Source organism: Pleurodeles waltl, chromosome 5 (genome assembly GCF_031143425.1).
Source record: "Pleurodeles waltl isolate 20211129_DDA chromosome 5, aPleWal1.hap1.20221129, whole genome shotgun sequence".
NCBI classification, from domain to species: domain Eukaryota; kingdom Metazoa; phylum Chordata; class Amphibia; order Caudata; family Salamandridae; genus Pleurodeles; species Pleurodeles waltl.
Genome location: NC_090444.1, coordinates 1,049,444,906 through 1,049,459,695, shown reverse-complemented (window position 1 = coordinate 1,049,459,695; position 14,790 = coordinate 1,049,444,906). Strand labels below are relative to the sequence as shown.

Here is a 14,790-nt window from a genome sequence, read left to right as displayed (position 1 = left end):
CCCAATTCAAAGTGTTGCCATTCGGAATAACAACTGCACCAAGAGTTTTTGCAAAATGCCTAGCAGTAGTAGCTGCACATATCAGAAGGCAGCAAATACATGTGTTCCCGTACCTAGACGATTGGCTAATCAAAACCAACACGCTAAGACGGTGTTCACAACACACAAAATATGTCATAGAAATCCTCCACAAACTAGGTTTCTCAATCAACTACACAAAGTCACACCTTCTGCCGTGTCAAACACAGCAATACTTAGGAGCAACAATCAACACAGCAAAAGGGATTGCCACTCCAAGTCCGCAAAGAGTTCACACATTTCACAATGTGATACAGACCATGTATCCAAATCAAAAGATACAAGTCAAACTGGTGATGAAACTACTAGGCATGATGTCTTCATGCATAGCCATTGTCCCAAATGCAAGGTTGCACATGCGGCCCTTACAACAGTGCCTAGCATCACAATGGTCACAAGCACAGGGCCAGCTTCTAGATCTGGTGTTGATAGACCGCCAAACATACATCTCGCTTCAATGGTGGAACAGTATAAATTTAAACCAAGGGCGGCCTTTCCAAGACCCAGTGCCACAATACGTAATAACAACAGATGCTTCCATGATAGGGTGGGGAGCACACCTCAGTCAACACAGCATCCAAGGACAATGGGACATACAGCAAAAACAGTTTCACATAAATCACTTAGAACTGTTAGCGGTATTTCTAGCGCTCAAAGCATTTCAACCCATAATAAGACACAAACACATTCTTGTCAAAACAGACAACATGACAACAATATATCACCTAAACAAACAGGGAGGCACACACTCGACACAGTTGTGTCTCCTAACACAGAAAATATGGCATTGGGCGATTCACAACCACATTCGCCTAATAGCACAATTTATTCCAGGAATTCAGAACCAGTTAGCAGACAATCTCTCTCGGGATCACCAACAGATCCACGAATGGGAGATTCACCCCCAAATACTAAACACTTACTTCCAAATGTGGGGAACACCACAAATAGATCTATTTGCAACAAAAGAAAACTCAAAATGCCAAAACTTCGCATCCAGGTACCCACAAGATCAGTCTCAGGGCAATGCGTTATGGATCAGCTGATCAGGGATATTTGCTTACGCTTTTCCCCCTCTCCCACTCCTTCTATATCTAGTAAACAAATTGAGTCAAAACAAACTCAAACTCATACTAATAGCACCGACATGGGCAAGACAACCTTGGTACACAACACTACTAGACCTCTCAGTAGTACCTCATGTCAAACTACCAAACAGACCAGATCTGTTAACACAACACAAACAACAGATCAGACATCCAAATCCAGCATCGCTGAATCTAGCAATTTGGCTCCTGAAATCCTAGAATTCGGACACTTAGATCTCACACAAGAATGTATGGAGGTCATAAGACAAGCTAGGAAACCTACCACTAGACACTGCTATGCAAATAAGTGGAAAAGATTTGTTTATTACTGCCATAATAATCAAATTCAACCCTTACACGCATCTGCCAAAGATAAAGTAGGATACTTACTACAATTGCAAAAGTCAAAGCTAGCTTTCTCTTCAATAAAGATACCTCTGACCGCAATTTCAGCCTACCTGCAAATTACGCACTCAACTTCATTATTTAGGATACCAGTCATAAAAGCATTTATGGAAGGCCTAAAGAGAATTATACCACCACGAACACCACCAGTTCCTTCATGGAACCTCAACATTGTCTTAACACGACTCATGGGTCCACCTTTTGAGCCCATGCACTCTTGTGAAATGCAATATTTAACATGGAAAGTTGCATTTTTGATTGCCATCAAATCTCTAAGAAGAGTGAGTGAAATTCAAGCATTTACCATACAAGTACCATTTATTCAAATACACAAGCATAAAGTAGTTCTACGGACAAATCCAAAATTTTTACCAAAAGTGATCTCACCGTTCCACTTGAATCAAACGGTAGAATTACCAGTGTTCTTCCCACAGCCAGATTCTGTAGCTGAAAGACCACTGCATACATTAGACATCAAAAGAGCACTAATATACTACATTGACAGAACAAAACTAATTCGAAAAACAAAACAACTATTTATTGCTTTCCAAAAACCTCATACAGGGAATCCAATTTCTAAACAAGGCATTGCTAGATGGATAGTTAAGTGTATTCAAACCTGCTATCTTAAAGCAAAGAGAGAGCTGCCTATTACACCAAAGGCACACTCAACCAGAAAAAAAGGTGCTACCATGGCCTTTCTAGGAAATATTCCAATGAACGAAATATGTAAGGCAGCAACATGGTCTACGCCTCATACATTTATCAAACACTACTGTGTAGATGTGTTAACGGCACAACAAGCCACAGTAGGTCAAGCTGTACTACGAACATTATTTCAAACAACTTCAACTCCTACAGGCTGAACCACCGCTTTTGGGGAGATAACTGCTTACTAGTCTATGCACAGCATGTGTATCTGCAGCTACACATGCCATCGAACGGAAAATGTCACTTACCCAGTGTACATCTGTTCGTGGCATTAGTCGCTGCAGATTCACATGCGCCCACCCGCCTCCCCGGGAGCCTGTAGCCGTTTAGAAGTTGATCTTGAACATTTGTAAATTTGTAAATATATTACTTTAAACTTCATTATGTACATACGTATTCACTCCATTGCATGGGCACTATTACTAGCATACACAACTCCTACCTCACCCTCTGTGGGGAAAACAATCTAAGATGGAGTCGACGCCCATGCGCAATGGAGTCGAAATGGGAGGAGTCCCTCGGTCTCGTGACTCGAAAAAAGACTTCTTCGAAGAAAAATAACTTGTAACACTCCGAGCCCAACACAAGATGGCGGGATGTGCACAGCATGTGAATCTGCAGCGACTAATGCCACGAACAGATGTACACTGGGTAAGTGACATTTTCCATATATATATATATATATATATATATATATATATATATATATATATATATATGTTCTCTCCCCTTTCTTTGAAGGCCTATGTATCTCTTTGTATATAGAATGCCCTGAGACCTATTAATACATTCAGTCCCTTTTCTATGTCTGCCTGATCGGTGTTTCGTCTGAAAATCTTGTCACCCTAAAGTAGTGGTCTTCAAACTTTAATGCTGCATCCCCCCCCAGTAAAAAAATAAATAATCGCCCCTGTACTTTTCACAATTATTCTAATTAAAGTGTCTAACTACACTTATTTAAACATTGCAGTTAAGTTATGTTACTGCTTTAAAAATGCAATCAAATACATGGTGCCAAACACACTATTCTGGTCAGGCAGGCTTTACTAACGTTCGAATAGTATCCACAGTGTGATTATCAGAAGTGGGGGTGAGGGTTTTGAAGAGTATTCGGAGTCCCTTCCACTTTGACACATACTCTCTGCTTGGATATAAATGACAAAACATGTTAGTGATGGCCCATTACAGAGCGGCTTACTGCTGCTTATGTGTTTTCAGTTTAAAACAAAGCCCTGTTACGAGCATAATGCTTCTATTTGCTAGAGCCTGTCCCCCCCCAAAATCACTTGTGGCCTCCCAGTTTGAAGACACTGGTCCTAAAGTAATGTAGTGTTGAATGTATTTTCCTCTGTGACACAATGACCGCCAATGGTTTTAATGCTTAATATACAAAAGCAAAATATGCAGTTAATTCTTCATCGCTGATGTCTTTACCAGTTGCTTGCAATGAGGATTTAGCCTGCATTACAGGGGACAAAGCTCCCGTACGAACACTACGCTGCCGACATCTACCACCATTGCTTTTAAGCCTTAGTAAGGTCTGTCTGCCAGCGTATGAAATCTTCACAGAAGTTCGTATCCTTTTTTCATAATTTTTATGTTGATTTTCCATAGCCATTTTGCTTTGGATGAAATCCAGTTTAGTTTACTTGAGCACTGTACTAACACTTGCGGAGCACCCGGGCAAACTGAAGTGGTTCCTTGCGTCCTCTTACTTTAGCTACGTTATGTTGTTTCCAAGATGGCGGTACGAACTAGCCTGTGCATTCTATGTCAAGAGCATAGCGTGCACAGTGCTCCAGAAATGAACTTGCGGGAAATCAGCAATCATCTCTACTTTGTCAGTTGATCAGAAACTAATTATAACTGTTTGCAAATGAAACTCGCATGAATTGTATGACAGGGAAGCCATCGCATGCACACGTTTACATAATTGTCTCATCTCTGCTCTACCTTACCCAGGGAGGACGAGCATGCTCTTATACAGCAGTACTGCCAAACCCTGGGAGGAGAGTCTCCGCTGAGCCAGCCCCAAAGTCCTGCACAGATCCTGAAGTCAGTGGAGAGGGAAGAGCGGGGGGAGTTGGAGCGAATAATAGCTGATCTGGAAGAAGAGCAAAGGTACTGTGACGCTTTTTTTTACTCTTTGTGTTTAGTTGCCCTTGCTGCTGGCATACTCCTCCTTGGTTATTAAAGTACTTAATATGCCATGGGACCCCAATCTCCCTACACCCTCAAAATGTGTTAATGTTAATCTTCTGCAGTTTCAGCTGTGCTGCTTCCTAATTTAATTTTCACGTATTATCCTTTTTACATTCATGAATGTGCTCTCTCATCCCTTTATTAGTGAATGTGTTTCTGAATGCAATGAATTGCGTTGACTTCAAATAGAGTTAAGGCTATCACCTGTTTGAGGTGAGAACCATACCAATAACAATGTCAGAAAAGGACATCAGCACCGATGTTGAAATTCCTCGATGCGAGTCCTGGCATTATTATCGTAGTAATAAATTATGACACAACATTAGCAAACATGCTTCCATCTGAGCATGAACTGTCAAGCAAACATGAGCTTGGATTGGTTTGTAAATAATGATTTTTTTTAAATAATCATTTTATTACTAACTCGTTTTTAGTAGAAAAAAGCACGTTTGTCCGGTAGCATTAGCTTGTCACTTTCTTAAAAATCATTTGGCACCATATTTCAGCTTTTATTGTTTAGGAAGATATATATGAAAGATTTGCCAGGTGTCAGGTTATCTTTTTCATTGTGATACATTGCCATTATTGCTATAGGAATAGGTGATAGCCAGTTGTGCTGTCATCTGTCCCATACACTCTGTCCCCTGTTGCTAACTGTTCCAGAATGTGCCCATTCCCACCATATGTTATCCATTCCAATACATTCCTGCTCCCCTATATGCCTTGGATTCTGACGCACCCGTTTACCCATGTGCTAGTTTTCTTCATTCTCCAGCAGCCAGCCTTGCCATGGTGTGCAAACTCCTCCATTAACCAGTCATGCCATGATGTGCCCTTAATTTGCCATGGCCCAACCATTCCATATGCTCCCACTTCCTCCTTATATCAGACTTGTCCTGATGTGCTTTTGTTTCCCTGCATCCCAGCCATGCTGTTGTTGTTTCGCCCAGATGCCAGTCACGTCTTCGTTGTTTCCCCTACACTAAGCATACTATGTTGTGCCTTGTTTCACTGTATGCCAACCATGTGCTGTTGTACCAGTTTTCTATCTGCCAGCCATGCCAGTATGTTCCCTTTACCCATATACTTGCCATCGTTCTCCAACTGAAAGCCACATAAGTAAGTGAACCCAGCACAAAATTCCATCTTGGTGTGCTACTGCACACATGTACCAACAATGCCACGATGTTCATCTGCTTCCCCACATGTCAGCCATGTCATTATTGTATCTGTGTTCCCAACTGACGGCTGGATCATTGTTTAAGCCATCCCTCCCCATCCCAGTCAGTTCTTGCCGGGCTTGCCCCATCACGCACCTACAGTTGCATGTGCACGCCTATGTATGTGAAAGCCTGTACTGGGATCAGCTCATGAGCTTTGTTATGTCGACCGCAGGGCTGTAACACAAGCCCCTCATCACGTTTGGCAGGAATGCTCCATTAGGTTGATTTATGCAACTGGGGACCACCCAGCTGTTTTCAGTTAAATCTCTGTAAGTTTCTCTGGCATGATTTAGTACCAGAACTGTGCTTTCTGGATGAAAACCAAGTCTGAAACCTTCTCCTATTGTGCAGCCGCATTTCTAGGCCTTCTCCTGTCCTTGCAGTACATGCAAATGTAGCACACTGAGGCTGGAGTTGAAATCCTCAAGACAGTTTTAAAACACTTACCTGTAACCCGGTAAAGGCTGAAGATGGGTGGATTCTTTTCATAAAATTCTAAATTTGGCCAGACAAGGGGCGTGGTCTGCGGAGGGTCTTTCAGACTATTTTCAACAAAGCATACATTTCAAGAAACAGCAGCAGTCCAAACATGGGTTTAGAGTATTTTCTTTAAAGTGAAGAAGGAGATCCGAAGGAACCTCCCCATGTAACTGTTTAAAAACCACACAAGTACAGGTATGTTCTTTTAGAAATGTGCAGATAGGAGGGAAGCATGGCACAAGAAGTTTGGTGCTGTATCTATTTACAATCAGTTGAAATCATTTTACTCTGTAGTTGGGGGGGGGGGGCAGATAAAATATGCCTAATTTTTCCCAAAAGCATTTTATTCTGCAAAATGATGTGCCTCTTTGAGACTTGACATGGTATTCTGCTCATGAACCATACAAAATTAGGTTTGACAGTTGCCTACCTGTGCAGTAAAATGATGTACCCTCACACTGTGCATCCTATGCTGATTGACTGCAATTTAAGTACAGCAAAAAATATTAACATAGGGACCAATTTATATTTGGGTGGTTGGCCTGTCCTCCACCGGGGTGATGTAGTGATTTACTCTAATGCCCTGATGGAGATACTGACCTAACTTTGAAAAGTCCACTGGCCTGGGGTACATTTCAAACGTTGACAGAAACCACTGTCAAGGCAGTTCCTGCCACGTATTGTAACTTTGCCAGACTGCTCTGTCAAATATGATGGAGCCACATGGAAAAGTAATTTTTTTTTGTTTGTTTTTGTTTCATAAAGCAGTATTTTCTTCAAAAAAATAAAAAAAATAATGCCTCCCACCCCTTCCCAAGGGAGTTTTCTCCCATGGCGAGGGGGGCATCATGCACTTTTCAGTGTTTTACATCAGGGTTTCCTGCCAGTGATGGTCATTGAAAAGAGCTATATGTCCACCCATCTAAATTAGGTGGGGGGCATATGGCCAAATCTCTGACTGGCCTTACTCCGTCGGCCGTCTGAGAAGTTTGACCATGGTGGGGACGGAATAGTCTTCTCCGTCGTCAAACTGTGATCTGCCCAAATCAAAATCAGGCAGGCAGACCATAGTCTTGGCGGGTAGGGAACTGTCTCTTCTTTATGACAGAGTTCCCCCTCCACCAAGATTAAATTGGGCCTCAAGTTTCTTAGTGCATTCACCTTAAATAGATTGTATAAAATGAACAACAGTGACTGCACAATCAATGTCCAACACCTCCCTTTTTTTCTCTTAATATAAATTAGGAGCTTACAGTCTGAATATGACCATCTGAAGGAACAGCATCTAAGAAAGGGAATGAACCCTCCCTCTTCCCCACCGGACTCGCTACTCTCCAGTGGAGACTCAGAGCTCATAGCTGAAGCCAAACTCCTCAGGCAACACAAGGGCCGCCTGGAGGCCCGGATGCAGATATTGGAGGACCACAATAAACAACTGGAGTCTCAGCTTCAGCGGTTACGACAGCTTCTTGAACAGGTATAGCTATTCTTACTCAATTGTTACGTTTGGATGAACTTCTATGTTAGTATTTAAAACAGTTGAAAAACTTTTTAACATTATTAAAAGCCTGATTCTTTGGGTGAATCTGAAAGCATTCCTGTTCTAAACTAATACTTTGCAAAATATTGAGCATGCCTTATGTTCTCTTCAGTGTTATACTTTTCGTATTTAATGCAGACATTCAAATATAAAAAAAAAGTGAACACTTTCATTTTGAGTCCGAAAGGGCGTATAGGGCAAACCCCTTAACAATCATTCAAGTAAATGCATTTTTAGCACCAGCTTGTAACTAAAATACTCAAGTTTATTTTTATTCCAAAAGACAACCGAACCTTTCTGACGAGCGACGGTTAGAAAGGGTGCTGGTAATTCCAGGCAGTATTTAACTGCGACTCCATTACCCTAGTTCTCCTCATGGGAAAGAAACTTATTTCAGTGCATGCAAAATAGAACTGTTCCATAGTAATATTTTCTCTAATTTGCAGGACATAGCCGCTTTTAAGAGCCAGCTCTTATGAGCCACTGTCTGTAAGTTAGCTGCACGGCCCTAGCGCGCAACATATATTAATAAGTTACTTTGTTATGGTTTTAGGACAATTACCTTTGAGTGAAAAGGTGTTCCTTTTTAAATAAGGTGTGTGTTTACAAAACAGTTAATTCAACTGGAATACATCCATGTACAACTATTGCAATTGCTGGTTTATAAATCAGTTCAAACTGAAGATCCACCCCACGTTTTTTGGTGATAGACTGGCCAAAATTCCGCTAAAGTGTAGGTATTTTATTTTTTTCAATGTAACTTCTGTGACTTTATTATCTACTTTGTAACTTTTACATGATTGCTATGACATGAGCACTGTATTAAAAATAACAAAGTAGCTTTTCTCTTTTTCACTTCTGCCAACCAACAAGGATAGCGAAAATGCCAGCTGCCCAGAGGGTTAGTTAGCGTTCAGCTGTTGAGGATGGAAAAAAGTGAGAGAAGTTATAAAGGAAAAAATTTAAGACACTGGTTGACTCTGGGGTTTTATATTTTGGGCCATTCAGTGCTCAAAAACGTATTGACTGAAGTAGCCATTGAAACTGTTTTTGTGGGGGGGTGGGGGTAAGGGGAAAAGGGGGGGAGGGTTGGAGAGGGCCCTTCGGCACTTATTTTTCTGCATCAGATATTTAATGAGCACCAGAGAGGGAAAAAACACATATCGAAAAAACCGACGAAGCGAAAGACAGCAAAACCATCGCAAAGGGAGAAAGCGGAACCTGCAAGAGCGAGATAAAGGGGCAGGGAGTGACTGGTAGTGGATTAAAGACTTCCAACCTTTGTATTTGGCATGCTGATGTATAATTTCACTGGCCGCCAGCTTCTGAGCAGAGCTTAGGGCACTGACACTCATTCTTTCACACATTAAGCGCTGCCTGTATCATTACAAAATATGCCCTGTTTTATAACTTAACATGCTAATTGATGTCTGATTACGTTTCCTTATGAGAAACATTTGAATTAAACTATTTCACTACCAAAGCCCAGTAAATTTGCACAAATTTAAGTAGTCATACATTTTCACCATTGTTGTTTCAGAAGCTATTGAGTAAACACACAAGCGTAATAAAAAACCTATAACGTGTTTTATTGTTGATATTGATGTTCAGATGTATCCCCTAATGATGTTTGCAAACTGACAACTCCTGAAATAATAAAAAATAAAAAAAAACAGCATAGTGAAACAGAAATACAGTCTGCTTAGAAAACGTATGAAACAGGTTTAATCTGGAGGAGTAACTCTTTCCAAAGTGATGGTAAAACGGGATGGAACAGGAGTTATTTTAGTTATGAGTTATAAATGGAATGCTTATTTTAACCACCTTCTTCAGGACCTATCATATAAATAAAAAAAAATTCACAATTCTTATTTTGCACATCGTGAGATGGTTGGTGACTGGTGATTTGGTGGAGCAATTTAAGGAGCTAGTTGGGTAATTAAGGATTTATGAAGCTGTTGCTCAGAACGAAAGTCTGTTCTGACCTAGATAATTGAATGTTTTCTTATTTTATCAGAAAGTTACTCCACTTGTTTTATTGGTTCAAAGAAGAAAAGATGTGCGTGTTATGTTCCGATGAAGGTGGTTAAAACAATTTGACATCCACCTAAACATGCATTGATCAATACTGTTAGAAGACTAATACTGTTTGAAAATCCCAGTTTGAGACACAACAATGGACGACTAATGAGACTTGGTCTCCTTGTTTGTTGGTCAAAGAGCACTGTTTTGGGGGACATGGGAAATGTGTGTATGGAGTGCGTACGAGTGTGGTGATGAATGAGAAACAGTTATTTACGAGTGGGAAGATTAGTGATTTTGTGGCATTGTTTTGATTGTGTTATTATTGTATTATTGGTGGGATGGATGGATTAGTTGCTGGGGTTTGTTTTAAAAAAAATGAAGACTAAAAAAAGAAATATATGAAAAAAATACTTTGTGAACTTTTGAATAAAGTTTCTGCTTGATTGTCTTGGGTTTAGACTACTACATTGTATTATTTCTATTTAGGAATGTAGATAGGTTAAACAGGAATGTTTATTATTGCTTGGTGTCTTGTCCCCTTTGTCTCCAAGATGTTGGCACTAGGGGTTATTGAGTAATAAGCAGGCCTTGGTCCAACCCACTGGTGCTGGTGCCCAAGGCTGCCCCACTTGGTGACACACCTGAGCTCCGGATCTGTTTGAACTACCAAGGGCTCAATGCAGTCACAAAGACCGACTCTCACCCCATCCCCAGAGCAGATGCGCTCATAGATCGGCTTGAGGCTGCCAAGTTCCTAGGCACGTTTGATCTAACGTCTGGGTTCTGGCAGATCAACTTGACTGATGGGGCAAAAGAGAGGTCCGATTTCTCTAGCCCAAGAGGGTACTACCAGTTCCAAGTAATGGTCTTCGGCTTAAAGAATGGCGTGTGTATGAGTGTGGTGATGAATTAGAAACAGTTATTCACGAGTGAGGTGATTAGTGATTTTATGGTATTGTTTCGATTTTGTTATGTTTGTTTTGTTATTGTATTATAGGTAGGATAAATGGATGAGTTGCTGGGTTTGTTTTTTAAACAAAAAGTTAACAAAAAAATAAATATGTGAAAAATGTAATTTGTGAACTACTAAATTTTCTGGATTTTTTTTGGGTCAGACTATATTGGATTAATTCCATTTAGGAATGTAGATAGGTTAAGCAGGAATGTTTATTATTGATTGATGTCTTGTAACCCTTGTTCCCGAGCCTAAAATTGTATGTTTGGGGGCTCCCTTTTTGTTTGAAGACATATAGGTGGTTGCACCACTAGGTAAAGATATTGAGTATAGGGATAATAAAGGGCATGAGGTCTTAAGATTATGAAGAAGAGTGGCTACAGATATATATTAACCCTTTCGGGGCCACGTATGTAAGCATTACGTCCTGGCCTGGGCCAAGAGGGGAGCGCTAGCCCCAAGGGCTGGGAAGGAAGGGGAACCGCTTCCTCTTCCCCCCCTCCCCTAGTGACATCTGATGACATCAGCGCGCAATCGCGTGCTGACCTCATCAGAGATCGCCCCCATCGCATTGGAAGCCCAGGTTCCTGCGCGATCGGAAGAGAAATAAAAGCATTTCTCTTTCAATCGGGGGTGGGGGCGGGCAGAGAGGCATCAAAGGAAAGGAAAAACTTTTCCTTTCCTTTGATGTCTATCTGAGCATTCCTGCAGCCCGATCGTAAAGCGATCGGGATGCAGAAATGCCCACTAGACCCCAGGGAGTTTTTTCATTTTTTAATATATCAATGAAGGGGAGCAAACGCTTGGGCAAGGGTCACTCCCCCCGGGAGCATTTTTTTAAGGCTTTTTCTGCAAATTATTTTTAGGCCATTTCTGCCAACCTTGGGGGCAGATTGGCCTATTTTTCTTAAGCCAAACTGCCCCCAAGGCGGTCAGAAACCACTAGACCACCAGGGATTATTTTTTTTTTTGCGTCAATTTCACGCAAGGGGAGCGACCTCTTAGACAAGTGTTGCTCATCTAGGGGGCAAATTTATTTTAAGCCATTTCTGCCCCCGCTTGAGGGCATATCGGCCTATTTTAATTCTTGGGGACAGAAACCACTAGGCACCAGGGATATTTAAAAAAAATAATAATGTTTTACAGATTGGGTGCGACCCCTTAGGCAAGGGTCGCTTCCCTGGGGGACAAATATATTTTAGGCCATTTCAGGGTAACGTTGGCTGGTAGAACATTTATGCCGGTGCGGTGATTCCACACAGAAATGTAGGGGAAATGTGAATTCTTTTTTAAGCTAAATTTGAGGTTTGCCAAGGATTCTGGGTAAGAAAACACTGGGGTGGAGGATGCACGCAAGTCACACCTCCCTTGACTCCTTTAGGTGTCTAGTATTCAGAAATGTCTGGGTTTGGTAGGTTTCCCTAGATAGCTGCTGAACCCAGGACCCAAAATGCAGGTGCGCTTCTCCCCCCTCCCCCCCAAACAAAAACAGTAGTTTTTTATTTGATAATTTTAATGTGTCCACATAGTGTTTTGGGGCATTTCTTGTCGTTGGCGCTTGGCCTACCCACACAAGTGAGCTACCATTTTTGTCGGGAGACCTGGGGGACCACTGGGCAGAAGGAAGTTTGTGGCTCCCCTCAGATTCCAGAATTTTGCAGCACCATAATGTGAGGAAAAAAGTGGGTTTCTTGCCAAATTTTGAGGTTTGCTAAGGATTCTGGGTAACAGAACCTGGTGAGAGTGCCACAAGTTACCCGATCCTGGGTTCTCCTAGGTGTCTAGATTTAAAAAATGTACAGGTTTGCTAGGTTTTCCTAGGTGCCGGCTGAGCTAGAGGCCAAAATCCACAGGTAGGCACTTTTCAAAAAACACATCTTTCAGTGTAAAATTGTGATGTGTCCAGGTTGCATTTCCTGTCACGGGCAATAGGCCTAACCACACAAGTGTGGTACCATTTTTATCAGGAGGCTTGGGGAACACAGAATAGAAGAACAAGTGTTATTACCCCTTGTCTTGCTCTACATTTTTTCCATCCAAATGTAAGACAATGTGTAAAAAAGATGTATTTGAGAAATGCCCTGTAATTTACATGCTAGTATAGGTACCCCGGAATTCAGAGATATGCAAATAACTGCTTCTCAACACCTTATCTTGTGCCCATTTTGGAAGTTCAAATGTTTCCTTGGTACCTATTTTTGACTCTTTATATTTCACCAAATGAATTGCTGTATACCTGGTATACAATGAAAACCCATTGCATGGTGCAGCTCCTTTATTGGCTCTGGGTACCTAGGGTTCTTGATGAACCTACAAGCCACATATATCCCCGCAACCAGAAGAGTCCAGCAGACGTAACGGTATATTGCTTTCAAAAATCTGCCATGGCTGGAAAAAGTTATAGAAGAAAACGTGGACAGAAATGGCTCTTTTTTCACCTCAATTTCAGTATTATTTTATTTTAGCTGTTAATTTTTGTAGGAAAACCTTGAAGGACCTACACAAATGACTCTTTGCTGAATTCAAAATTTTGTCTACTTTTCAGAAATTCTTAGTTGACCGGGATACAGCATTCGTTTCATACCCATTTCTGTCACTAACTGGAAGGAGGCCGAAAGTACAAAAATAATTAAAAATGGGGTATGTCCCAGTAAAATACCAAAATAGTTCCTGAATGCTGCGAAGATGGTGATTTTAGCACTGCAAGCTCTTTGTGTATGCCATTTTCAGGGGAAAAACCATAAGCTTTCTTCTACAGCCCCTTTTTCCAATTTTGTTTTTTAATGAAATTCTAGCTGTATTTTGGCTATTTTCTTGGTCTCCTCTAGGGGAACCCACAAACTCTGGGTACCTCTAGAATCCCTAAGGTGTTTAAAAAACGCAAATTTGGCGTGTATAGCATATGTGGACAAAAAGTTATGAGGGCCTAAGTGCAAACTACCCCAAATAGCCAAAAAAAAGGCTTGACACAGGAGGTGTAAAAGGCCTGGCAGCGAAGGGGTTAAAGAGAAGAGTGGCAAACCTTGTTTTACACGTCAGGAAAATGGATCCAAATAATCTATTTTGAAATAAGTGAGTGCAATACACGAAGAAGCTTTGAAGGCAGAATAGGGCTGTGCCAGAAACCCTCACCTGGTAAGCCTAGCTAATGGATGGTTCGTGCCAATATGTTGACTCTGTCACACAGCTCCAGTAGGTATAAGTGCAACTGTGTGCTGTATTGACTACATTCAAGACATTGCTTAAGATATGAGTTAGTGCTGTCTGTCCCCTGGCCCGGAGTGAAACCTGATGTATATGTATAAAAAAAGAACATTTTCAGTGTGAAATTGTAGTTTGTATTACTCGTTTTTCAAATCAGTGTAGCCAGTAATAGAAATTGGCCAACGGTTGTCATTTTCATGCTCCTATGGGTCTGCAGTGGATTGTATAGTGGAGTCAGAGTTATGGCCTAGGACACTTCGAGGATGTCCTGTGTTAAGCGTTAATGGGACAGTCAAAAGGGCATTTTCATTGTTCATTGTTAGCTGATTTGCAGGTATAATAGATTTGCCTACCACAAGTGACCAAGTGGATTGTGACAAAGTCCCACAGAAACCTGAACCTAAAGTTAACTCTGTATTATTACCCTGTATAGGGTGGAGCGATGTTTGGTAGTGGAGAAGTGAGACAAAAACACAAGTAAATATACTGTGGATTCAAAGTTAGGATGATCAATAATACACCATAAAGATTATTTTTATTTATTAACAAAGAAAGGCAAACTGTTTTGCTTTCACTAACGGCCAAGCTGACAAAAATCTCTGGAATGCACTTCTCAGTTGAAAGAAAGCATTTATTATTTCACCACGAGGTTCCTAAAAAATGAAGGAGATTAGTTGGTCGAAAGCACACGATTAAAAATAGTCACAGCAATGAAAGGAAAATATATCAAAATGATTCTCAACTGCAATGTACACAGCAAATATATGTGATTACATTATAGCGTAATTGCAAAGGAAAGAATAAAGTAAAAATTCATTACCGTAGGGCCTGCCAAGCTCTTCATCTTTCTCACACCAGCAAGAAGATGACCCCGTTCAA

The 14,790-nt window shown here is 41.1% G+C and overlaps 1 protein-coding gene across 6 annotated transcripts in view; it reads left to right on the top strand.

Annotated features, from left to right (window-relative positions):
* The window catches only part of UTRN (utrophin), a 1,374,288-nt gene that overhangs the window by 1,282,533 nt on the left and 76,965 nt on the right, over positions 1-14,790 (top strand). For all 6 annotated transcript variants that reach the window (XM_069235249.1, XM_069235248.1, XM_069235247.1 and 3 more), the window contains 2 exons: positions 4,245-4,403; positions 7,433-7,664. In XM_069235249.1, the coding sequence (XP_069091350.1) occupies positions 4,245-4,403; positions 7,433-7,664 (391 nt within the window). The remainder of the gene's footprint in view (positions 1-4,244; positions 4,404-7,432; positions 7,665-14,790) is intronic.